The sequence below is a fragment of the Folsomia candida genome, unplaced genomic scaffold (genome assembly GCF_002217175.1).
Source record: "Folsomia candida strain VU population unplaced genomic scaffold, ASM221717v1 Fcan01_Sc006, whole genome shotgun sequence".
NCBI classification, from domain to species: domain Eukaryota; kingdom Metazoa; phylum Arthropoda; class Collembola; order Entomobryomorpha; family Isotomidae; genus Folsomia; species Folsomia candida.
The window spans coordinates 7,262,547-7,290,153 of NW_019091198.1; the positions used below are offsets into that span (position 1 = coordinate 7,262,547).

The 27,607-nt window shown below is 37.6% G+C and overlaps 1 protein-coding gene across 5 annotated transcripts in view; it reads right to left on the bottom strand.

Annotated features, from left to right (window-relative positions):
• Positions 1–834: 834 nt before the first annotated feature.
• LOC110851475 (leupaxin) overlaps positions 835–27,607 on the bottom strand; it is a 35,422-nt gene continuing 8,649 nt past the window's right edge. For 2 of the 5 annotated variants that reach the window (XM_022099257.2, XM_022099256.2), the window contains 9 exons: positions 15,593–15,738; positions 14,544–14,718; positions 13,946–14,045; positions 13,185–13,311; positions 7,185–7,343; positions 6,931–7,104; positions 6,605–6,835; positions 3,083–3,203; positions 835–3,001 (listed from right to left, as the gene is read on the bottom strand). In XM_022099257.2, the coding sequence (XP_021954949.1) occupies positions 2,856–3,001; positions 3,083–3,203; positions 6,605–6,835; positions 6,931–7,104; positions 7,185–7,343; positions 13,185–13,311; positions 13,946–14,045; positions 14,544–14,718; positions 15,593–15,738 (1,379 nt within the window). In that variant the 3' untranslated portion in view covers positions 835–2,855. Of the gene's footprint in view, positions 3,002–3,082; positions 3,204–5,596; positions 6,424–6,604; positions 6,836–6,930; positions 7,105–7,184; positions 7,344–13,184; positions 13,312–13,945; positions 14,046–14,543; positions 14,719–15,592; positions 15,739–16,845; positions 17,100–18,379; positions 19,723–27,607 lie in introns of those variants that run through there. The other 3 variants (XM_022099254.2, XM_022099258.2, XM_022099255.2) reach the window with 3 other exon arrangements.

Genomic DNA, 27,607 nt, shown 5'->3' on the forward strand with positions numbered 1-27,607 from the left:
TTGGTTGGGGCTCTTGGGAGGCAGGCCTGTTTAGTTGGTAGAGATGTACGTATTTACAAAATATTATACAAGTTCAGTGCTCGTTAGCTCCTCAGGTTATGTGATGATAAATAATATGATCTCAATCCGATTCCAGCTAATAACTCGACAAACATGCAGGATAAATACACAAAATACATGAAATACATAAATTGTGGTGGGTATTTACGTAAATGTTGTACAGTAGGATTATATTATGATGATGAGCATGAGCCTCAATAATAGAGCACCGTGTTTAATAATATTTAATACGAGATAATATTTAATAGAGTTCAAAATAACATGTAATCATCTCCACAACCACATCAGAGGATGAACGGCTAATGTAAAATAGAACTTACGGGAAGTGAAGTCATTTTCGAGTATTTTATGGATAATTGAGGTTATGTGTGCATAGTTATGAATGTATTTTATTTATACTGTTAACTGACGTGGACGAATAACAGCCAATTTTTGGAACCTCTGTTTAAAAATTGGTCTTGTCTGCAACCTCACACAAGTTGTGGGCACAAGTTTTTGCACACGCGTGTACATACAAATTTCGGTGTAGGGTTAGCTAGAACAATTCCTATTGTATTTTCTCCCAGCGACAATAAAAGCTATAAAATTACTGGATGGTGGTGTATATCTTGGCATTCCTTGACTCCATGCGACCTCTAAAGTTTGATTGAAAATGGCCAGCAATAAAGGAAATTAAAACGATAATAAATTAAAACGATAAAGTATTTATGCTACCGATTTGCAAGGTTTCTTAAATGCATGTACAAAATGATGAAAAAATAATGAAGCACGATATGGTAAGCAAGGTACTTTTATTTTCCAGAACTGTCTCGACGACATTATTTTTTACGCTTAGAATATCAACTAAATTATAAAATTATAGATTAAACGATGTAAACATTTCCTTAAATTCTTGTAATACACACAGTATAACAGATAGAAGATATACCAACGATAAAATAAACTTACAGACTAAAAAGAGATGAATGCGATAAGTAAGTAGTTGTTTTTTGCATCAGTTTTGAAACAAATACACAAATTAAAAATCCTATTGAATATGTTTTAGTACCTTAGTTTTGATTAGACTCCATGACTCAACGACCAAAATTACTACTACATAATTATATATTGTGACAATGACACATTTCACTTCTTGTAAAGCTTGGTTTGGTCGAATTACTATATTTTTTTGCATTAACAGTTATCATCATATGTTTTCTTTTATAGACTAAACTTTTCTGTACTCATACGCATTCATAGATTTACCGAATGTCTACTGCATATCGCACATGCATGAACCATCTCCCAGGATTAAGTATTGCAAAAAACTTTAATCGAATAAAATAGCTTAATGGAAAATACTGAAATTATGAATATATCAAGTTAAACACGCACGGTAACCACCGAAGTTAATTAAACTACTATCATATTTCTTGTTAAAATCCCGTTTTATTAGAATTAGCTAAATATGCGCTTATATGTGCACCTATACATTTATACAAGATTGATGCCAAACATTCACGTCTAATAAGTAAGGCTGTAATTTACGGATTTACAAAATTTCAAATTAAGACTTTTTTGAGAGAAATGATGACATCAATATCCAATGTATTAAGTTGCACCATGTGAATCTTAGGATAACAATAAAATAATGCCTATATATTTACACATACATTCAAACACGCACTTTCACTTTCAGTAGATTAAGCGAATTCGATAAAAACTAAAAACGGCATTCCTATGTGAAAAATATATTATTTTTGGAGTCGCCGAAAACTCATCGCCATCATCGTTTTAGCAATCACGTATCTATGTTACATACATGATTGATTTTATTCGCTACTGCATTTCAATAAGTTGCCAATTTCTTTAAAAATTATAGGTTTTAGTACTTTTTAAACTTTCTTCGATGCTTGCGGGAGTTAAGAAACTTTACGTAAATGTCTAAGCAATCGTAGAGGGTCGATAATCTCAAGAGGCGTGGGTTAGTTAATGTAAATATTAAGGCAACACACATGGACAATCAGTCATATCTATTTACCAATACAAGAATTAGTAGGAATTTTATTCTCTATAATATTTTCCCTGGTTCTAATTGAAACTTTTATACGTTGCGAGTACACATTACTTACATTAGACTGGAGTAAATATTTGAAAAATGGAAGCTGTATATTTAGGTGTCGTTTTTAATATCTGATTCTATTTCATATAGTGATTGGCTCTTTGGAATGAAACAAACCAAAAGAAAAAAACATTTTAGAGGAGTTAAATGATAGATAGACGACTGACGTGGGACATTTACGTACTGTATTTAATATTATGCATGAGGTATTCAAGTTGAATCTCAGTTTTCTATATGTAACCCGAGTCAAAATGCTAAAATAATCCGAATTCACTGCAAAAAGTTGCAGATCGTTATTATTCAAATTAGCTCTTAGCAAGGAAAGCACTCTCCTACACACCCACAACTACATAATATAAATATAGGTAGGTTAATTAGGAGGAGAGAGATTCCTTTTATAATCAACACTTTTAAGTATTATATACCAACCAAGTTAATTAAGTGAATCTTTTAAAAATATTCCACATTCTAAGAGTGTAAGTAGATATACAATGTATGTAGATGCTGCTGGTTGCCAATTTCAAACTGTGAGAAGAAGAGTCTTATTGTTAAGATTTATGGCTGACATATTTCCTTCTAATTTCATTTAATCGTTGTGAGTCGCAAACGCAAACGTCGAATTTCTCTCCTGCTTTACATTCTTGACGCGAGAATAATCCTACGGCATTTTGATGTTGATTGCCATTAATTAGGTTTAACCAAATAGCTTCTCAAAGCAGCAGTGGCAATACGGCTTGTCGTTCTGTTCCTTGAATGTTCCTTTGTTCAACTGTTTAAGGCAGAACGAACATACAAAATGTTCAGGATGGAATTTTCTAAACATGGCTGTAATACATCGACCTGAATAATCAATAAATTAAAAAAAATTAAATTCTTAATAAAAAGTTATTAATGAGGTTTATGTTAAGATATTTTTTATACCGGAGATTGGTTTGTGACATCCTGCACAAAGCGTGCCTCGTTTAGCATGGTAGTGGGTCTCACAATACGGTTGTCCTTCATGGTCAAAGAACGACCCCCCTTGGAATGGTTGTCGACAATCCTAGTTAATAATAAATTACATTTATTTACAAAAGCTTTTTGCAGTTTTATCGACAAAAAATAATTGTAATTGTAACAATAAAACATCAACATATCACATCACTTGAGCAATGAATTGGCAAAGTAAATTCGCTAGTTTTGGCATTCTCCCATCGGTATAATCCAAAAACACTTGGTGATCGAATGAAATATATTTTGTTGTACTGATCTCCAATCTTTGGGCCAAGTGTTCAAATAACCAATCCGGGTGCAGTAATGCATATAAAAGTCCAATCAATTCAGGATTACTCCACTTAATTTGGAAATCTAATCACTAAACGTAGATTTATGAAGAGACAGACAATGTACATATCTACATATCTATTTCCTACATTGTGGAACTTTTGCAACTAGTGTAAAATGAACGGATTACGTTCAATGCACTTTATGTCTTCCATGATCATGGTGATCTCTCTCTCTTTCGTAACAAGTCAGGTTACACACACACCCATAGAATAATGGGAAGTAGGTCGATAGATAGTGTAATTGATGTGATTGCTATAAAACCGTAGTCCTTTCATCTTTAAATACTTACATGCGATAATATAATTTGCATCACATTTTGCTAATCGGCATCAACATGTAAATTAATTTCTAGGAATTACCTAATTGCAGAAGACCGAGGAAAGCTTTTCATCAATCGTACATAAATTAAACCATGCATCTGGTGAAAGCACGTGGCTGGACCAGTTAATTCACATTGAATACTTTACGAGTCCATATTACTGCCAATTTCATGGTACCCTACAGAGTGGAGCGTGGAACCATTGCCAACAACTTTGGCTATTTGTGTCCAACTCTCAATCTTTTCACAAGCGTAATAATAATTTGTTTGATGTCTTACAAACGACTCGCACAGATAAGCAAGTCAGGTCGTCCAAGGACTTAAATTGTATTTCCACGACAGAGACAAAAAAATCATGGTTGGAAACTGCTTGTGTGGTGGTGGTGGTAAAATTAACGTACAATGCATCATTTTTAGTGTCTGTTAAATTTCGATTAACAAATTTAGCACGCCATCATCACAACCAGCTCTACACTTTTAAATGGGTTATTTGTACTCATAACACATGCAGTAAATTGTACTCCCGTGATGCCAAAGCTGTGAACCATAATACTATTAAATAGCATCAGCATGCAAATCTATGTAGTATGTGTGTGTGTGTAGATAGAGTAAATAAATGAATGGTGTTAGTGGAGACAAAACTGGGAATGAAAACTAGCAGCAAAAGAGATGTGCATGTGGTGAGCATAAGTGATTTGGCGTAGCCTTGATTTACAGAAGGAAGAAACCTCATAAAGAACTTATGACAGATCATCCCATTACTGCAGAACGATATTTTACAACAACTGTACAACAGACAGGGGCCGAACAGGAGAAACAAAGCTGCTCCCACATAGAAACAGGAGTGAGAGAGAGGAAAGAGCCGACTGACGTTTTTTGGTTACGGAAGAAGGATAAAAATATGTCATCAACTCTGGTTGAATCTAAATCATGTTCATCATCATTGCCATCCAAGCCAACGAAAAAAGAAAAAGAAAGCTATTCTTAGATCATCCCACACAAGTCAGCAGCAACAAACCCCTCATACGAAAACCTAATGTTGCAGAAATTGAAAGCAGGAAAAGTAGAGCCGAGTTAGTTTGCTCCTCGTGTTGCAATACACACGTAGTCTGAAAGATTGGAACAATAAATAAATCGCACAATTCTTAAAGAAGCCAAGCATCACACCCGAAAGATACAATTAGCTAACCTTGACCTCCAACAAAGATTACTTCACAAACTAATATTTTAATGTCAGATTCATTTCCTCATTGTGTTTTGTAAATATTCAATTACAAAACACAATTATCAACATAATTGCCACTTATGTACATTATGTAAGCACTTGGAATGCAAGTCTTTCACGCGTACCCCGATTCTACTTTATTTTCATTCAAAAATAAAAAAAACCTGTATTTGTACATTTTTCCTAACATCTGTCTATGATTTTTCCTAATGCGAGATTTAAATACATGCAAACCCTAAAGTTTTCAAAGCACTGCAAATTTTCGAATTTTGACGAGATTCAAAAACAAACTCGGAAACATGTTAGCCTAAAATTTCAAAATTGGAAAGATGTGAAATGTTAATTACCACAATTACCAATATTCAAAGAGTATCATTTTCATTTCATTAAGAATTGCAAAAAATCGAAACCCGATTTGCATATTCTACACACCGTGAGAGCAGCAAACGGCCCTGACACTGACCTACATTACTGAAACCGTGCGAACGGGACATAGGCACAGTTACATACGACATGTAATGCCAACAGACAATTTCATGTCGTCCCGTGGCAGAAGTTTCTCATATTTTTTTTTGTTTTTGTTTTTTTTTGTTTTGGGCGTTTTGCCTTTATTTTTCCGTTATGACTTATGAACAATATATTTTTCAGTGCGAGTTTCCTATCTCGAAGTAGATGACATCCGAAAATATTTTATATTTTAGACAAACAAGATGCTCCAGTCTGGTGTCAACAACTGGACACCGCAAACCAACGAACTAACCATAGGCCATAATAGGAATTAGTGTCTCCTGGAATTGGATTAGAGGGGAAGGGAGGAAAGGAGGAATACTGTTGAGAAGAAGGAGAAGCATTTGATCATCATTTTTACATTGAGAGAGATAAAGGCATCATCAATCTTGAGTTCATAACACATTATCATGGACTCCATCATTCATCAAGTTTCATGTTTTTGTAGTAGAGGCATCAGCAGCAGCAGTAGCTAAATGGGTTGATTTTTAGGGTGAAAGCAGGGCAACGCGAGGCAGGTGAAAGTAAAGGGTTTGAAAGAGAGGGAGAGAGAGAGAGGAAGGTGACGAGGAGTACAAGAGGAGGAGGAGTTTGTGAATAAGTGCGTAATATGTATTTTTATGAGTAAATAAGATGCTCTAAATTATGACCTTAACATTGACAACAATACATTCGTATTATAGAGGCAGGATTGTATATTATATAATGTACATTGGATGACGGATATTAACAAAGCAATCATTTGGCAGTTGTTCTTCTTGATTATTATTCGTCCCCCTCTTCTTCCTCCTCGTCGTCATCTTCCGTCACGCCCAAGCATTTGCCACAGACAGGCTTCCCCTCCACCGTGTAAAATGAGGTCCCAGCAAATGAACTTTTACAATCCTTTACAATAGTACCACAAGGTTATACCGTCATTAACATTGATTAATTAATTGTTGCGCCAATCAACGTCATCACCACTCAATTAAGCTTCACAAAGCTTTTAAAAAACTCTCCAGTTGAAATCGCGATGTGATATTTGAAGATATTACGGTAGGAAGCAAAATGGGGACAAGATACTTACCCGACACACAAAACACTCTGGATGCCATTGAGCGTTCAACGCTGTGATGTAATTATCAGTGATAGGTTTGCTGCATCCACCACATTTCGGGGCGAACAAGGCCAAGTAGTCCGTTCGGCAGTAAGGCTTCCCATCCTTCTCATGGAATCCCTCCTGGCCAAATTGCTTACCACAATGGGCACAGAAAAAATGTTCCGGATGGAAATTGGTGTCCAAGGCGGTGACACATTTCTAAAAAGAAAAATAAAAAATAAATTGTTATAGATCCGACATGTTGATTAGATTGGGTAGAAGAATATAGTCCAGGAAGGAGAAAGCATATGTACATCCAAGATGGGTCCGTTGCAGTAGGCACAACGGGGCGAGTACAGTTGGTGATAGTCATCCTCGCAGTACGGCTGTCCTTCTCTCTCATAAAAGTTCTTGGACCCCAGTTCTGATCGACAATGGGCGCAACAGAAATGCTCCGGATGCCAAGTTTTGCCCAAAGCGGTCACCACCTGAAGGGGGCAATGGAGTGTTATATCACACATCGTCTCATCGTCCTCTTTGATCATAAAGAGATCAGTTTATTGTTTACCTGACCAACAATTGGTTTATTGCACGCGGCACAAACCCCTTTTTGGGTAGCACTGACTCCTGATTTATCCATGCTTGCTTGGAGGTTACCAAGCATAGAATCCAACTGTTGGGCCTTCTTTGGTTGCTGGACAAGGCTGCTCTCTTCCCTGTCTCTGATCTGCAAAAGTTTATAAAGTCCGAAATGTTATGGGATAGTCAAGATCAATGAACAATGTTTACCTAATCTCAGCCTAAGTATAATTCTTGTTATTATTACAAGTGGAGAGAGATGAGCTGATTTTCTGTCCTATGAACCACTACCCTCTACCTCAAATGCTACCTAAAGATCGACTCTACAAGACAGCAACTTGTGGTACACACGTTCCCGATAATCTGTTTGCATCTGACTGAACAGTTTCTCATGCAAGTCTACACAGAATCGAGAAGAGGACAGATTCGCAACTCTATACAATTTCAAAATCTTTCTTCAAGTGATGCCAGCCAAAACATGACATAATCTACTTTTTCAATGCTGCCAGCCGTGCATAGATAAATAGCATGTGTGTAGAGCTTTTATTGCAACTAACTACACGAGAAAAACGGAAAAACTAGTCTGTTCATGTACTACCTACAAGAACTCATTGTGATTATTGCTACTCTTATCACTTTTACTGTAGCAATCTGTTTCAAAACTCTGTCCCTACTTACATGTGAAACAAGGAGCTAATCAAATTAGCGAGTAATAAACTAATCACAGAATGTTGTACTGTTTAAGAAAAAGTGTTGTAAGAATGTATATATTATGTCAGTACGAACAATTACAAATTTCCCCACATATGCAGCCAATAAAAACAGAGACTGCAGTCTCATAAACATAAAATGCACCAGACGAAACCCAAGTAATATAAGTTTAACCCTTCAGTTTATTTAAAAATCAATTTTTTTTGTCACGAGTAGCTGTCACTAAAAAAATGTCAAACAAAGTTGAGACACGACTTCTTGAACCTCAAACAAACAAATAGAAAAGACAAGTTCTAGCTTCGAGTGCAAAACTTTGGGTCGGTCGTTGATAGCGTCCCTGACTTTGATACCGAAAATTCAAAGGCTGAGGTGGGTGGCTGTTGTCAATCGAATGCAAAGTGACAACCTGTCAATTGTACGGATTTCTGTCAAAAATACCGATCTTGGTGTGGTCTGTATGTGGTCTAAGTGACAAGTAGGCACTTTCACTTCGTACTCGTATTCTACTAAATAGCGATACAATCTCCCTACTAGTAATTAAGGACACGTTGGAGAGAAACGAGTGGGCAACCCTGTCTCAAAAAGTACCTGTCTCTGGGTGACCACTGCGACCAAGGAAAGCTAATTGACGAAGGCAGGAAGTTGCCCAGAGGAAAGAAGAGAGCAAAATGAATGGGGAAGTGCAACCATGAGACGCTTCAGCACCAGTCTCAACCCACACACCTTCCGAAGACGGACGGGATATCGTTTGGCTGCTACTGTTGGGAGAAATCGGATCGGAAAGAGATGATTATTCGAAGCAATTCATATGAGACGACTTCTCCATCTCCCACCCACCCCATTATCATCATCATCAACTCATCTCACCCTTATACTTGCACAGCCTTAACTTATTGCACCATGTACAGCAGCATGTATGTTCTTCTTCTTTTTGCACACGGTCCTTTTTCCAACCAACTCGCACCTATTTAAGTCTTATCCACTCGCTACTCTCTCAGGAAGTGACTGGCAACTCAAAATAAAACTGTCCCAGTTTCTCCTTCTTCTTCTTTTGCAGCCTTAGCTTTTCGCTCTTTCTCTCCATCCACACTTGTGCAAGTGATACATATTATTATTGCACAGCCATAAGACATGTATGCATGTGCTAAAGCAAAACCATTCCAGTAGCCTCAAAGAGATACACGACACGACCAACATCATGAGATGCACAAATAAACCTGTGACCTTGATTCTCGATCAACTGGAGTAGTTTCCTATGACCAAATTTGAATTTGAGGCTTAACGCCAAAGCGTGTCTTCTTGATTTGACTTGAACCGTTCAGTAGAGCAGTGATACATAAATCTGCAACTGTCTTATCTTAAGACTGTCTATCCATCATCGAATCGAGCTTTAACACCCCCAATATTTATTTAATTTTGTCTCAAATTGCATTCAGCATGCAAATGTCTGGTGATACAAATACAAGCAATTCTCCTCACATGAGAACAAACAAGGCTCGATATCTTTTAGGGTTGTGAGCGTGATGAGTGAAAGAAAACCACACCAAAACCAAAACGGTTAACCATAAACACACAACCAAATACGACGTCTCAACCCCACGACCTCCTCCTTTCATTTAATTATCTTCACCACTAATTGGTCGCATTAAATCGGTGAGGTTGATTTTATCTCCTTGTGTAAACTGAGTTATTTTATCGGGAAGAACAAATGTCGACTTAAATTAATGCCTGTGTGCCAAACACAATGACACGTTTCCCGATTCTGTGCAAAGACCGATCGACTCTAATAAAATAGAGTGGATCGAGGATCTGATGGGATGAACAGCTCAAGTTTCATCAGGAGAAAACCTCAAAATTGCCTATATTGCATTACCTTTCGTCATGTAATCAACTGAAAACTCATGAAACGAGAAATTATCAACATTTACAAACATGTTTTTCGGACTTTTATGCACTTTTTTCTCGCTATTGTGATTATGTAACTCTACTGAACCTTAATGGTGATGGTTTTAAAGTTTCAACATTGGTTTGATAACTAATCCACAGCATCATCCAAAATGAGAGCTTTGAGCCAATTGCGTTAAAAACAACTTGGCGAGAAGCCACATTGAAATGAAGAGACGCATGAAAGTACGCAACTGAAACAACAAACTTAAAACCTCTAGGTCTCCTTGCAAAAATTTGCAAAATATTATTAACAAATTGATTATAAGAAAATTGCAAACTCAAGAGGTGAAAATCCAAGTCAATTATACCTACTTTTCAAAATTTTAAATAAAACACATGAATTAATGAATTCACTTCGATAAAAATGTTTTAGCCAACGGATTATACTAATTTTAGCTACATTTTTAGTCTGCAATGAAATGGATCATCGAAAAATCAAAGCCTTCACCAAAAACAAAAGTCTACGTGCCAGTTTATCGTCTCAAGTGTACGAGACACTTGATAGACTAGTTTTGGTTTAATAGTTTGACAAGCTGCTTTTTTGATTTTTACTTCACCATGCAGTTTTACTGCCTTCTTGCATGGTCTCTGGCTAAGTAGCCTATCAAAGATTTGTAGGTTTGTGTACACACATCACTTTCTTCACTTTAGCAAATATGGGCCTGATGCCATAAGATCGCACAAACACCCGTCAACCGTGGTAATCCTTGGCATGAAATCCAGCTCTTGTGATGACGCGCCGAATTATAATATTACAGATGAAGCAACAGTTAATTCAATCAATTACGCCGAAAACTATATCCAGCAACACAGTGCTATTCCGATTTCCTTGCAAAAAAAGTAGGTATGAATATTATTACAGGAATTATTACCTTGACCTGGATGCTGATGCGATGTTGGGTGGTGGATGTCTTTCACACAGACACAAATCAACTTTTTTTTTCTACCCGACACCTTTCCAGATGAAATCTTTTGCACTGCGATGATTTTCTCCGAATGAACAAAATATCTGACCAGCACGGACAAAAGCAGAAAAAGAAATGACACAGAAGCAGCAGTACAAGGCGACTTTTCCTGGGTCGAATTCATTGAAGAAACTCATCATCCATTTATTGATTACCTTAATCAAATCTGATGGCCTTCCTGCTCTTTCTCGGTTTTGCAGACACCATAAACATCTCTCTTTCTCATTCTACTTAATCTTTAAAGCCAGAGTTAATGTTCTGAGTCAATTTAGTTATTGCAATTTTAGGCATCACATTTGCATTAATCTAGTCCTACGTCCTTGGAAATTGTCATTCAAATCATCATTTGTTATGCTCCAGTCTCTTTGGACATGCATGAAACACATAAAATGTGGCATTAGAAATGCATTATCATAGGTCATGCACTAATTTTTGCAGAGCCATAAACATACACAACGACGACATCAAGCTACCGAAACGATTGCTTAAGATTAGTGCACAACAAATAATCATTGGAGCTGCGGGGGTGATGAATAATGGCAGAAGCTGATACGCGTATAATAATATCATGCCGTACCTATTTCCTCTTCTCCAAAATGTCAATATGGCCTGTTCAACGAGATATCTTGATCATAAAAGGTCCCGAACATATTTATTTTCTTAGTCCGTTTGACAAGATGCTGTGACAGTCATCAAGTTTTTTTGACACTAAACACTGTGACGAAAGTGACGACGACCAAGTTTGGCAAGCAGCATATGAGTAAATATACTTACGAGAAAATATAACAATCATGCACTAAAATATTATATTATCCAACAGAGAATAATGGGCACAGAAATCAACGTCTTTTCAATCAGTCACAGAACCTCTTAATTATAATAATTACTATGTATTTCAGCCGAGGGTAGGAGTATGTGTTTTTAATGTGCACCTTGATATCAAAAATCGAGTATAATAACAATACCGCAGAAATTAATAGTTGGTGGACATGGAATAACAGAGTCTCTACTGCTTGCCAATTCACATTTAAAAAACCTAAACGTAACAGAGGATATGGTTTGGCATATGGTTTGAAACAACTATGTTGATTTAGTTCCGTTTACATTTGCAAAAATTTCGCACAAACACTTTTCATAAGACATTAAACGCAGCCCTGATTGACTTGTTGGATGCTCTAGTTTTGCTTTTCTTCCATGGTCTGTAGGCATTCAATAATATTCAATTCCGCCCATTCGTCTGTTAGTTTATGACTTGTGGTCCAACCACTTAACATTTCGATATTGAAGAAGGAGGGAATAAGCAGTGTTACGTCTTGCGAATTGATGATGAAGGTTGTTGTTCTGTAAAATTTCTCGGGTTTCGCGAGTGTTAAAAACAACCCAAAACAACTCTGCTGGACTGGCAACACAACTCTCTGGCAACGTTACCATTTAAGGATGCGAAGCCAATTGCAAAGTACACGGATTTCTCAGAACAGGAAAAATTCAGGATTTTTGCAACTATTTTGATTAACACACACTCGTATAATGCAGACCATGAAACAGAATATCGTAATAAAATGTAAAAATTAGATTGATCCCGAGGCAACACACTGCAACTGAGAGCCCACGGGGGATCATTATAAGTAAGTAGAAATCTTGTTTAATTGCGTTTCATATCCCCTCTAGATTATTATTAGTACGAACACGAAATTTACACAATCACCTAATGTCATCTGATATCCCAGTTGAAATAAAACACCCTGTCAACTCACTCAACTATTCAAACATCACTTGTTGTTCTACCCCCAATGATTCTAGCAATAGATATGCATACTTAAAGTAATAATAAAAAAGTGCTTTAGAATGACCACGCCAAACCCCAGCCAGTGCAGCTAGCTAACCTTTAGTTAGCCATCCATCAAACTGATCTTCGAGTCATCATACAATTAATTTTATTCCTAAAACTGCTTCCAACATGGATAACTGACTGACACGGGGCACAACCCATGTAATTAAATAAGCACACTTAACACTCCACAGCGCATTATTCAGCAACGATGGCGCATCTCTCCAATGTGCTAACCATTCTAATTATTGCCACGTCCTAATAAATTCAAACAAATTGTACTATTCAAATTAGCATCGCAGGATGTGGGAAAATATCGCCTAACAAATTTGCTAATTTTAACCCACCATTAAACATTCAATCACTATTTAATAGTGATTTACGCTAACTTTTCTTGAACTTACTTTAACTTTTCTACCTAAAATTAAAGATTTTTTGTCATAATTAGACATATTGAACTGCTCCTACTTTTATAAGTGATATGTATTATTTAAAATAATGGTAAATTCTACATAATAATTTGATCAAACATACTGACCTTTGCGTCGCTTAAAGAGGCCATGAGGTCGTCGAGTTCCCTGGTGGCAGGGGATGCAGCAGGTCCTAAGAATGTCCTGTGAATCTTTCTCTCCACTGTAATTCTCGTCTTTCCATCTGTTTCATCTCTGTCAATTATAGTAAAAATAGAAATGTCATCATTTCGTCATCCTTTGTCAATCCCTCTTATCTATAAAGACCATGGGCAATTAAAAGCTGATCCGAAAATAATAACATGAGCAGATTTCATGCAGACTTTGACCAATGTCGTAGAAGACAAAGACGCATTGAAGTAAATTGTCGAAAAATAGCAGATGAAAGTAGACCTTATCGTAAACTGAACGAAATAAAACATACATTAAAATACCAGCATCTAGTACATAAAGTCACAATCAAAACAAATGACGCCACTTCTTCAACAAAATAAATAACCTGCACTAAGCTGAGCTTTGTAGACTAGGCAATAATACGCCAATGTAGTATTCGTTTTGCCACAAGGATAATTAAACAAATTCTCGTTCTACAATACGTAGCTACAGATAAGAATTTTTCTTTGAGTGGTGATGATGTCATGTTTCAATTTACATTTCATAACACGGCAGACAAAAAATCTTTGGAACATATCTGGCAATACTGGTAGTACTTGTCCATGCAAAAAAAATCTGCCATAATTATTTGTTGAAGATACAGATATACGCCCTCTATGTGATCATAAAAAATTTTTAATCATTTAATAAGACTCCAATAAATTATTTTGCATACCCATTAGCTAAATCTTCCAAAAATTCACCAGTCGTGTGACGCTCTTGATGACTCCCCAAAGAAGACCTCGAATTTGGTCGATTTCCATTGTAAACAAGCTCTACAATAGAAATTTAAAGGTTACATACTATTACAAAGTTATAAGTAAGTTATGATCAAGGACAACCCCACAGAAAGAAATATTCCTTCTACTCCTCCAATCGCTTAACTATTACATTTAAGCTGTGATTGCTGAGGTAAAACGCTGTCGTGGAAATTATGTAAAGTCTTTAATATATTGAAATCAATCAGTTTCCTAATTTGAAATTGAGAGCATTATTATTTTAAACGTACACATGTACTACTATCAAAGTTACTCTCATATACAGCAACTTATTGTGAATTTATTCAAGGAACGGCATCAAAAATACGTGTATTCCGGTATTTCATATTTTTAGCAATACAGTGTCATAAAATGTATAATTTCAGCGATTGGCAGACACGGAGTCGTATATCTTGAGTGTGAACAACACGTTTTTCCTTGAGAAATCAAAACTTAACAAAACAAGTCAAGTTTGTTCAGATTGGTAAAAAACGTGATATTATATATCGTGAATACCTCTGGAAACAGAAACGGGCGAATTTTGACTATATTTGGAAGTGGCACTCAAGTCCTGAAGAAGAGAATCCAGCTCACTCATGTTCCCAGTGTTTCTAATCAGGGGACTATTAGACCTATACAAAGTCTTTGTACTTGTAGTCTCTCGCAAGGCATCACGGTTCGGTGCCACGGCCTAAATATTAAAAATTCAAATTAGTCACTCCAATAAGGAAATTCAATTAAATACTAATTCCGAGACACTTTCAATTTAAAAACTCACTATTATTCATTTGTTACCGACAACTACTACCGATATCTCTTTGCTGTTTAAACACCAAGTTCAAGTTCATACTATCTCCAGAGTTTTGAGGTGTGGTTGCCCAACTACATAACTTTTTTGCATCTTTCTGAACAGAAACCGGAGATTTCATAAGTATGTATATGGCGATGAGTAAATAGGGAAGCCTAAATCTGGGACATGGAAAACTCATAAAAACCAATCTTCCACAGGGAGTGACTGGAGCTAAAAATGCATTAAGACCGAGACGATTCTTTCAAGAAGCCGCAGAGGAATTTCTCAGAACTCCAAGAATGAGCATACTGTGTAAGTACTCCGCATATGTAATAATTTACAACGCAAGCGGGTTAAAAAGTACAAACTACGGTGGCTAAAGGGGGGTTGAAAGTAGTTGGAACCAAACTAAAGATGAAATGAAGCAACCTTTGGAAAATAAACTTTTATGTGGTTCATTTCCGCTTATTTTACAAGGTTAAGTCGTACCCATAAATCATACGCTTCGAATGCAAAATCACATTGACAATATTTACTAGACCGACCTAATATGTAGTTAAAAGGAGTTGTAAAATTATGTCTTTTCCTTTCTAAATATGTCTTTTCCCGAAAACGGCGCAGTGTTCTACTTATTAAGATGTTAAATTAACAGATACTATTGTAAGTACATTAAAAGCCAGATCTTGTGATATATGCTTGTCGATTTTGTTTTTTCTTCGTTTTTATGCATTCCAAGTGAGTTTAAAAATTGAATTTGCCCAATATCTCAACTTACACTTCGTTCTACATTGTAGTCAAATGTTTCGTTCTGCTTAGCAAGACCTGTTGAAGTCCCATTGTATGTTGATGAATATCCGCTAGACCGACTTAAACTTCCTGGCGGAGATGATACCGTCGTTTGTAAATCCGCTAATAGAGCATCTGGAATTAAGAACATTTATTAAGTTAATAATTAGCTGTGCTCCATTCAATAAAAAATAGAAAGTCATACTGCTAATCTGAGATGAATTAAATGAGACGCATACAAAGAGATGGTGTAATACAATGTGATATACATACATACTAATCTGGCTTTGTTTGTATAAAACTAAGCGACCAAATCACAATCTGTATCGTAAAGCGAAACGACCCTGACCACGACCACACTCTTGTCCATAATCTCCCATCGCCACGCTCTCTTTTTGCAACACACATCCAGTAATAGCCCATCTTATGCGAATAATAGGAACGAGACGAGTCTGATGATGAGATTGGTTTATCGTTGGGTGGACCGTAATTTCAGCCCACGCACATTCTGCATATTTATATCTAATAAAAATCAACCAGTATACATAAGTATATACGCAAGTCAAGCTTGATTTCATCCCAAAGAGTTGGTTGTGTTGCAAATTAGCTACGATTGATTTCGATCTTGCTATGTACACACTTGCTAAATTATGCAATCCACATAATAAAAATATTCGCATACGCTAGCCGCACTGGCCAGAATAATTGGCCGGCTAGAAATAGATATTTATAGACAAATTTATTAATTTATTCTATATACGAATTTGTAAAATAGTAAAGTAGTAAAGAAACTCGTGCATATTTTTCTTGTTAAGCTTATTTGCGGTCTCAATTTAATTTTCATTGCAAATTATTTTAAAATCAAGTAATGATCAAGGTTGTGCTGACTTTGTAAATGAAAGTTAATTTACAACAAACATGCGTGCGTTTGCATAATGATATTGTCACAAAGATACTGTCGCCCTTTTCTGAATTGATCGCATCATTACTCCAATTTGACCAGATTCTTAAGGCGATAGCTTTAAATGGCATTGAGAATGTATGTACCCACCGCAAAGCAATAGTACAATAAATGAATGCAGTGTAAAATTGTCATTCGTTGTGATGCATGTTTGTCACCACCGAACTCACGCATACTCGCCCTAATTGCATAACATGGTAAAAACTAATCATGTAAATACCGCATCTGCTACCTGATTGCTGCTCTAGAGATGTGACATGATTCAATAATTGTTGAATTACCTGCAGAAGGCATTGTGAAGTGAAAAAAATAGTTTGCCAAATTCCAAATATTATTTTGCAAAATAATTCCAGTCGCAGCAATATTTTACACAAAACTATTTTAAAAACTTAAATAGCTACTAATCACACGCAAAGGTTTGCACAGTTATTCCGTTTCAAGTTTCACTCAAACTCGTCACACTTCACAAGAACAAAGAAAGAAGAAGACATGCAAATATTCCATCAATTTGAGACTTTACTTTACTCGGAGACTCGACTAAACAGACTGGGAGAGAGAATGTTGTTTTTCTTCAGCAAATGACTTGATAAGACGATATAATAGCCTGAAGGACCTGCAGTTCATCACGACGGCTAGAAAACCACCATACATCCATCCATCCATGCATGTATGTAGGTAACAACAACTAGCCCACCTTCCATATAAGGGCACGGGCCAGTCGAGGGATCGATCTGCTCATGATGATTACGAGAATATGCGTAAGAAACAAGAACCAAATTGAAACTTCTCAATAATAAGTAAGCAAATAACAGAGTAAGATATGTGATTTTATGAAGGGAGACAAGAGAACGCCATGGGAGGGGACGGCAAAACAACAATAATTATCATCGTCACATAATTTCATCCATCTCAAGTAGATTCGAATTCCTAATGATATAATTAATGTTGAGCTTTCACAGCAAGGCAGGCCCTCCACATGCAGCCTTGATAATCATGGATAAGGATGGATGTCCATAACCACGGCCTTCTCATCCTCATTTTTCTTCAGTCTCTCCCACACGTGGAGGAGAGCGAGGTGCCAGAAATCAGTAGAGCGCCCGGATTCCTTTAACAAAATCACAGGTGACAAACACTCATCGCCCACAATGATCGCCACCAAATATGCCTTGTGCGAGAGTAGTAAAGTCGTTTGTAAGACAAGGTCTGCAATCCATAAATGAACAAGTACTACATACACACGCATAATATTACACTGCTCTCTTGAGATTTAGATATGATACTGGCTAACTTTGGAATATTTACTACTCACCTACATTTCTGAGATTGTCTACATTGTAGAAGAGGAAGGATTATGTACATACTTCACGAATGCGTCTCGTCTTAAATATTCACCAACAGTCAAGTCAACCAACGCATGGTGATCGACATATTGTTGCTTGTATGCAATCTGTTATTTTTTTACTCCTCTAATATTGCCAACATGTGAGCAATAAATACATACATGGGTGAAGTGGGGAAAAATCATTATGCATACCCTCAATTGCATAACATATGTGTGAATGAACACGCATGAAATCCTTATAAATACGTCAAGTTAATTAATGCACTAAATAAGTGTAACTATTATTAATTGACAAACTTAAACTTCGTGTGACATTTCTTCATGGATATATCAACACTCTGAAATTCAGAGTCTGAATGAAAAATATACTGCGAATTTTTATAACCACTACAAACTAAACTATGTGCAACTAGGTTGCCTCATGTACTTTCACCCACACTGACTTTGACCCACAAGAAGAACGTGACTCTTACTCAAATATCCGTCAAATTCTTGATTGCTATTTTTCTGCTGGCGGCTTCCAGGTCGACTTCCTGTCGGACTTGCCAAAGGGCTTCGCTGGCTCAGGCTCACTCTTGCCCCAGGTTTCGACAACATTGGATTATATTCTCTGGTCTCGTAATTATTCGAAAATTCAGAGTAAAAAGCCGTGGATGACTCATCCATCTCACTTTCCCTCGTTTCCACCTGGATCGGTATGACAATAGCCCCGTCGTCACTTGCCATTTTTTCCTGTGTTCTTATCTCAGCTTTCCACTTTCACTTTTACTTTCACACAGATAATGTTACGCTACCCAGGTGATGATTCACCTTATTTTGACACACACAGTTTTTCTCTGCTTCCCTTGAATCTCGGCACGATTCGTGGTTTTTGTACGTTCAAAATAAACTGTGCTACTTTCGATAAGTCAATCGTTGCATGTTCCCAACACTCTGAACAAAATGGGATGTTACAACAACCGCGTGTTGTTATTCAAGGTTTATTTGAGGAACAACGAAGACATCCGAAATCCCACAAGTCGTCGGATATTTATTTTGGACCGGAACCAGTGATAGATCAGATCAGATCAGTGGGAAGAAGAAGAAGAACGAAATCTAAATAATTTGATGAGTGTGATTTGCTACCCAGGAACTCCAGAACGATGAAGAGAAAGAAACCAACGTTGACGATGGAATAATGTTTTTTCATTCAAGAAAACTGGGACAACTTTGATGATGATGTTGATGATGATGCTTCCGTTGCAAAAACTCCTTAATGCTCGGAAAAATAATAGTGTGTAGGTAGTTGTAGATTTCCTACGTATGAGCAGTCAATATATGCCAATCCACGAACAAATTTTGCTTCACGGGTTTCTTCCTCCTTCATAAATAAATCCAATACAGTTCAGTACACAGGCTTGTTCTTCATATGTATTCACGAGATATCCCACATTTAATTCGCCACGAATGATAATGAACATGCAGATGATGAGAAGAGAATCTTTAGTTTCGCTGATATAATGACGAGACACAGAAGTATGTATCGCAGATAGAAAGATGATGATAGTCAACACCGCAAAATACAATGTATAATAGACGACAGTGTAAAGTGTAAAAGTTTAATAACGCAAGGCTGACTCTGACACTGGGCCAATGCCAAAGAACTGTCGGAAATGGTCCAGATATGTATTCGGATTTCTGATAAAAAAAGTTCCACTTCTATGAGCACTCACTTCCAATTACGACTACCTTTCTTTTTCAAAAGGCGCTGGGAAGTTGCAACATTTGATATCTGTTGTCCTCTGGCTCGCAAGATCCGAGAGCGCAATAACAGGCTACTTGTAGGCACATTAGTGCTAGGTAATATTTTAACGTGCAAGATAGCAATAGTATGCAATGCATGTGGGGATGTATAAAATCACTCTGTCACTATGATGTACACATTCGCAGACGGGAATCATCGGTGGGAGAGAGCAGTTGCTAAACTTGAGTTGGGAAGGTTGGAGGACGGACGGACGGATTGGATAAGGATGAGCAAACTGAACCAGATAAGATACGCTCTTCTATGTATGTGTATCTAGTGGTGCGTGGATGTATGTATGTACGTATGTATTAGCAATAATATGGTGTTTACTCGACATCTGATGCAAGCCAAAGATAGATCAAGGACTATAAGAGAGCAAACCCCAACAATTTCACGAAACCACTACTTCCCCAACGGAGTCCCTGAGCAATTTAACAACTTCTTTTCAGTTCAGTGTCAACCTTAAAATGTTAAAATCCTATATGTAAGGTCAAAACACTTGAGGAGAAAAAGACAAATGGCAAGAATAAGATAGACGCCGGGGTGCATTCCTCAGCTTGATAGCTCGCTCGCAGCTCCAGTATCTTTTCATACCAAATTTGGATGCGGGTCGGTTGAAGAAATCAATCAATCTCGTTTTATAACGATCCAAATGTCTCAACATTAAGGATATTTGATACGGTGCAACGCAATTACTCTTTCGAGATGTGAGACTTGTCTCCGAGTTTTATATTCCTGTCATATTTCAAACAAAAATATGTATGATAACCGGTAAAGTGCTGACTTCATGATGGGGGTCTGGTTTCATCAGCGTTAGAGCTTTATAATTTACATATACTTTCCACGTTCATTGGTCAACGTTATAACCATTTCAATGGCATGCATAGTGCCATGGACTTCTGCATGTAGATAGCTCACTTATAACTAAACAACAAAATGTAAAGTTTTCGTTGATAGATTATCATTTTAAACTATTCATATTATACTTTTAAATCATTTTTATCTAGACGTTAACTTACTGCATCTATAAAATCAGATGCATATGCACTCAAACTTGAAATTGTAAAATCAGCGATGTGAAGGTCAAGACAATTTTGGCATAATCATAATAATATTACCGATTTGAGCCTATTACCCTCCTCCAAACTAACCAAACAACATTATATTTTCCTCCAACTATGCATGCATTTCTATGTAGTCCAATGGACACCATCGGCATCGAGCTAGCGTAAATTTCAGGTTCCACACCACACTCCTCTTTATGCTACTTGTTGGGATGAGAATGTGTAATAAATCACAATTACATAAAACAGAATCAGATCTGATTGCAATTTGTGAAATCGAGAAGAGGAGCAGCCAGGAGTCTGTTGTTGCTGCCTGTCCTAACTTGACCAGAAGAGAACAACATCAACTGAATTCCACAAAAGATAATGACAGTCAGTACCACACACAGACAACCATCAATCAACAACAGTGTTTTTCAGAGAGCACATAACACTTGTAATAACCGTCATTTGGGAAGAAAAGGTGCTAAATGGACCGAGATAATGCAGCATTAATGAAATACACACAAATTTACATCACTCCCCTCGGCACTGACTGATGCATCGATATCACATTATTGTCAAACTGTATTTCAAGGCCGCCGTAAATTATGTACGAGCGATGCATAATACATTTTCTGTAGCTCATTTTCTTGCGATATAAACAAAAGAACTTGAATCAAGATCGATTGAAATTAACGACTATGTAGATATGTGAATGCAATATCCATACATCAAATAATAATGAGATGCTGATTTAGTATTTTTTACGTCGATAAATGTCACCAAGGATGAGAAGAAATATAAATACGTAGGGTGCATACGCATACCGTAATAAGAATGTAACAAGGTTTGAGTAGGTATCAGTTTAGGAGATTTAGTTAGATGTTGCATAAGTTGTAGCAGTATTGCGCCATGAGACGACAGACTGGGTAGATGTTATGTACATACATCGATGAGAATCAGCCACTAAATACATACGTAGGGCTTAAATTTTATGGTTGAAATAAAATCCCGACGTTTCTCTCTATATTTCAGCCTAATAGTATTAAGTAATCTCGAGACTGAGGTCATTCTCAGCATCAATTAATTCAAAATATCTAAAGTCGTACAACCATAATACATAATTCATTGCAAATTTTTGATTTCCGGCCAAATAATTTGGACAGTCAGGCTCATCACGTCGTTTCACTCTGAACTGGAAAATGTGCATCCGATGAACGATGTGCAAAAGTTTAGTAGATAAACGGTGTTTACCCAACTATGCGACGAACCAATTTATTTTCGTGAAGTTTAAAAACTCGTCGTCATTCCAAATTTTATACTCATTCACATCTGTTTCTCCATTTACTACGTACACAGTACATGGAAGCGTGTTGCTTCAAATGCAAACAATGTATTTTCATTTCAGACATGTGACGCAGTTATACTTTGTTCTTCCCGTAACTCTGTGCTTTCAAAATAAACCAAACATATTGTCCTCTGTTGCGCTCTCTAAAAAAGAAACGACTAAAATTACCAACTAAAACTTCATCCATCTTTGTACAGAAAGATTCTCTAAACACGTTTAATTTTCGCTGAGTACAAAAATAGTGCTGCAAAAATATTTCCAAAGAAATCAACACTAGATAAAAAATGCATAGGTTAGTGCAAAAAGTAAGGTATGTAAATATTGAACGATTCAAATGCAGCGATGTTGTTGTCAGAGTTAAATCGTAGTTGGTAAAGAGCAAACAATTAGCCAAGCTGACTATGCATAATAATGGTTGTGGAATCGTCGCTTGTGGGGGGAACATTTTTCTGATAGTTAAAAAAGCTAAAAACATGTCTTAAATCTTTTACAGTTGGAATGGAATGAGTAGGTAAATATTCGTGTCATTCCTCATTTTCACGGCCTTCTCATCAAATGTTTCGCTTGTAGGAAGCTATAGATTTGAGTAAAAAACATATTTGGGTTTTAAGGAATGTAGAGAAGAAGAACAGACACTGAACAAATATAGTAACAAAAGAACACTCGATATGTGTGACACTTGAATATATTGCTTCCAGCTTTACAATCCCATTATTTGAAACTAGTGAAAAAACAATAGAAACTGAAAACACAAAAGACATGGGGAGCGAAAGATAAAAGGGAAAGAGTTGATGTATGCATTTCTCCAGCTTTGACTATAATCAATGAAACATGGGACATAATCTACATAAAAATTTATTGTGAACATACACATGTACGTTTGTGATGATGTGATTATTCCATTCTGTTTCTCATCCAAAGTGTAGTTACTTAACATTCAAGTTAATTCAAGAGCATGGTACACCAAGTCGAAACAAAAGGCACTCGGCAAAAAGCAAAGTCATTTAAATTTTGAAGTGTGGAGGGGAGAGAGAATATCCGGAAGGAAAAGTACTTGTATTCCAGTTTCGAATAAATGTGTGTATTTTTAACTTTTCAAAACTTTTCATCCTTACTTGCACTTGTAGTTGGATAAATAAAAGAGAGGGGAGGATTCCACAATAAGAGTTAACCTAACCCTTGACATCGGTATGTACGACCGATTCAGGCACAGTAAAAAAGCACTGCCCGTGACAAAGTCACTAATCCTGGTATGCACAGGCATAGGTTGTTAAAATATGCATGTTAACAAAGTTTTCCATATTTATCAATTTTTAAGTTTGTCGACTTTTATGACGGCTGAGCATTTTCCAACCTTTTTCCCAGGACAAGGGATTAAAAGGGTCCTTTTGTTTTTATGCCTCATTAGAAGGGACACTTCGTTTGAGCATAACTCTGCGTAGTTTGTATGGTCACTTCTGACCACATATTATTACATATGTATGAATGTCTCCTATGTACTGTCAAAACCTTAAAACCAAGTTGTTTAATAAAAATCACCATCAGTCTAAAAATATCTTCCAGCGAGATCATTTTTACTTTCATGGTAGCAAAGCCGTTAGTTTGTATGATTCATATTGTTGGTCTCAACCTGCCTCATTGAGTGTCTCAAAAGTGCCACAGTCTCAGAGTCTGTTGAAGTCTCACAACGAGAAGAACTGTTTCTTGTTCAACACTTGATAAACTGAAGTATATCAGTGTTATTGTTGTGAAGTGAAAAGGTCAATTCATCAGTTAATAATAGCAGTAAGTCTCCACTGCCCAGTGCCAGTCTGGACGGAGTAAGCCTGTAAAAGTGTGCCGTGAATTGGACCATTGTTTGGACAAGAGACATCAACCCTTTGACTCTACCCGAAGCTGAACCTTCCGCCCGAGGACGAGTTTTATTGAGGACGACCACTCTACCCAAATCCTGAGTTCCCGTCTACCAAATCTCGACCTTTTTCGATTCTACCGCTCTTTATTAGGCAAAGAGAAGGTAACAAGTCTATTTCTGTTTTTCGCTTCTGCTTTCCCTACTCCACAACGACAAGATGACATCAACAATCAAAAGAATAGATGTTACGCACATTGTCAAGCTAGACGACACCAATTACGCGAGGTGGAGACTTCAGATAACTTTACTTCTCAAGTCACATGACCTGTGGGAAGTGGTCAACGGCACTACCCAACGACCTGCAGATGAAGCACAACAGCCAGCATGGGATAAGAAGGATATACAAGCACAATCCATCATTGTCCCCACTCTCAGTGCCACTCAAACAAATCATATTTATGACTGCGCTACATCAAAAGCAATGTTTGACAAGCTGAAAAGCATCAATTCAGATTCAAGCTCGCTTAACAAGCAACATACCATGGCTAGATTCTTCAATTACAAAATTGGCAAGAGTCAGTCATTGATTGAAGCATTTGCAGAGGTGGCAGAGCTGGGCAGAAGACTAAATGAAATGGGAGTCGTCATGCCTGAAGCATCCATTGTCACAAAGATTGTCTCAAGTCTCCCCGACGAGGAGTATAATGCCTTCAAAAAGGCATGGGACAGCGTTCCGGATAAGGACCAGAGCATGATAATGCTACTTGCCCGTCTGAAGAAAGAGGAGTTGGAGAGGAAGGAATCCAAACCAGCAGCAACCAATCAAGATGCAGCAAAGGCATTCTTGACCCGTGACCAGAAGAAAGGCAAGAAGAAACAGAGCATTGAAGAGTTGAAAAAGGCAACAACCTGCCATGGGTGTGGGAAAAAGGGCCACTGGAAAAGGGAATGCAGGAGTAATCCACAAAATCAGAGCAATAAACCTTCAGATAATCCCGCACAAGCCAATAGAAGCCCTGGGAAAGCGTTCATGCTAAATGCAATACAAACCCCCATGCAAGCACCCGTGACTGAACAAGTGTGGCTAAGCGATTCTGGAGCTAACCAGCATGTCTGTGGAGATAAGGCATGGTTTACAAGATATGAAGAGTTTGACACTCCCAAGTCAGTCTTCCTAACGGACAAAAGGGCTACACAAGCACTAGGAAAAGGGACAGTGACACTTGACGCTTACATCAACGGCATATGGGAGGAATGTACCATAGATAACGTGTTGTACATACAAGGGGCTGTCAACCTTTTTTCTGAGGGATCAATGGCTAAGAAAGGGTACTCCATCGTCCGTGACAAGAATGGAGCAACATCTTATCAGGATGGGCGGTTTAAGGGGCCAATTGCCGAGTTCAAGAATGATATGTATGTCATGAAGTTTCGTCCCACTTCACAAATTATTGCTGCATACATGCATCCCGTGACTAATGCTAAACTATGGCATCAACGCTTGACACACATTAATATGAACTATGTGGTGGACTCCATCAAGAAAGACGCAGTTCGTGGAATTGACCTGGAGGCCGTGTCACATAAAATTATGTGTGAAGACTGTGAGATTGGGAAGCAATCTCGAAAGCCATTTCCAGCCGCAACAAGAAATGCAACGATAAAACCAGGAGAAATGGTCCATATGGACTTAGCCGGAAAAATGCCTGTTGCATCCCTGGGAGGAGCTCAATATTTCTTACTCTTGAAAGACGATGCTACTGGCTTCCGCACTGTATATTTTCTCAAGAGCAAAGACGAAGCCAAGGATCGTATCAAATGCTACATTGAATTTATGGAAAATCAAACAGGAAGAAAGGTCAAGATATGCCGTTCAGACAATGGTGGAGAATTCTGTAATTCTACTTTGGCATCATACTTCCGGAGACCGGGGAATAATTCATGAAACAACCGTCAGCTACAATCCAGAAATGAATGGGAGGTCCGAACGTGAAATAAGAACTTTAAAAGACTGTGCTCGAACTATTCTGCTGGCAGCTAAATTACCCGAATCTTTATGGGCTGAAGCCGTTGCCACCACCGTCTACGTCCACAACCGAATACTGGACAAGCAAAGTCCAAATATAACCGCATTTGAAGCAATATTTGGCAAGAAACCTTCACTCCGTCATTTGAGAGTCTTTGGTAGCGTAGCATTTGCACATATACCAGCCCAGAAAAGGACGGTCTGGGGAGCAAAGGGAGAGCGACTTATCCTGTGTGGGTACGCATCAGAGAGCAAGAAATATCGTCTTTACGACCCTGAGTCCGGACAAGTGGTTGAGGCAAGAAATGTATCTTTCCACGAAGAAGCTTTTGAACCGACAGTAATGATACATGGCGAAGAAGAAAGAGATGAACCTGATGAATCCAAATCTGAAAAAGATGATGCAAAAGATGATGCACAAGATGATGCACAAGATGATGCAGAATGGACGGACGAGGAGAAATACGATCCCGAGGACCCACAGCCTGATCAAGTTGACCCACAGCCAGTACAACCTGACAACGAGAAAATGGGTGACGAATTAGAAGTCCAAGTTAAAACTGAAAAAGGAGACTACACGGCTCGCATTCCATCGCAAGGGACGACACGTGTTGTCTTGCCTGAAACAAGTAAAAAATCAGGAACCACTCGCAATTTAAGAGACAGAGCTAAAATTAAGAAACCAGATAGATATCAAGCTCATGCCATTTATGCAGACAAAGAACCTTCAACTTATAAAGAAGCCGTTGAGTCTAAAGAGAAGGAAGAATGGATAAAGGCAATGCAAGATGAGATTGAAAGTCATAAGAAAAATGGGACTTGGAAATACGTGAAGAGGCCAGCCAATGCAAGATTGCTTGACAGTAAATGGGTATACAAGCTTAAACGTAAAATGGATAGAAAATCTACAACAGGTTTTGTCTTCATGCTAAATGACAGCCTTATTTCATGGTCAAGCCAAAAGCAACCCATTGTCTCAATGTCATCAATGGAAAGTGAATATATATCTCTCGCTTCTGGAGCGCGTGAAGCCGTTTGGTTACGACGATTTCTAGAAGAATTAGGATTCCCACAAGAGTCCCCAACAATAATTCATGTTGACAACCAGAGTGCAATAAAATTGGTCAAAAATCCAGAGATGCACTCAAGATCCAAGCACATCGATGTCCGGTACCACTACACAAGAGAGCTAGTTAGTACAGGACAGTTGGCAATTGAATATGTACATACCAGTGAACAAATTGCAGATGGATTAACTAAGCCACTACTGAAGACCCAGCATTTCAAGATGAGACACGATCTCAGTATGGAAAGAAATGAGACAAAGGAGAGCAAGGACAACCCAACTAAAGTAAAGAGAGGTCCCCTCCAAGCCAACTTCTCACTGATGAGCCTTCTCACCATCCTTCTTATGTTTATTACGCAAGCTTGTGGGGTGACACATCAGAATGCGATCCCTTTACTATGGAAAAAGAGTCCAATCCCAGTTACAACGGGATATAACCAAGTCCACTTGCTCGTCAAATTCATGAACCCGTGCGAAATTTTAACACAGGATCTACTCCATAAGGATTTAAGTGCCTATGCAACCGAGAAATGTAACAAAATATACGACGAAATGTTCCTGGATGAGCTAGAAAAAA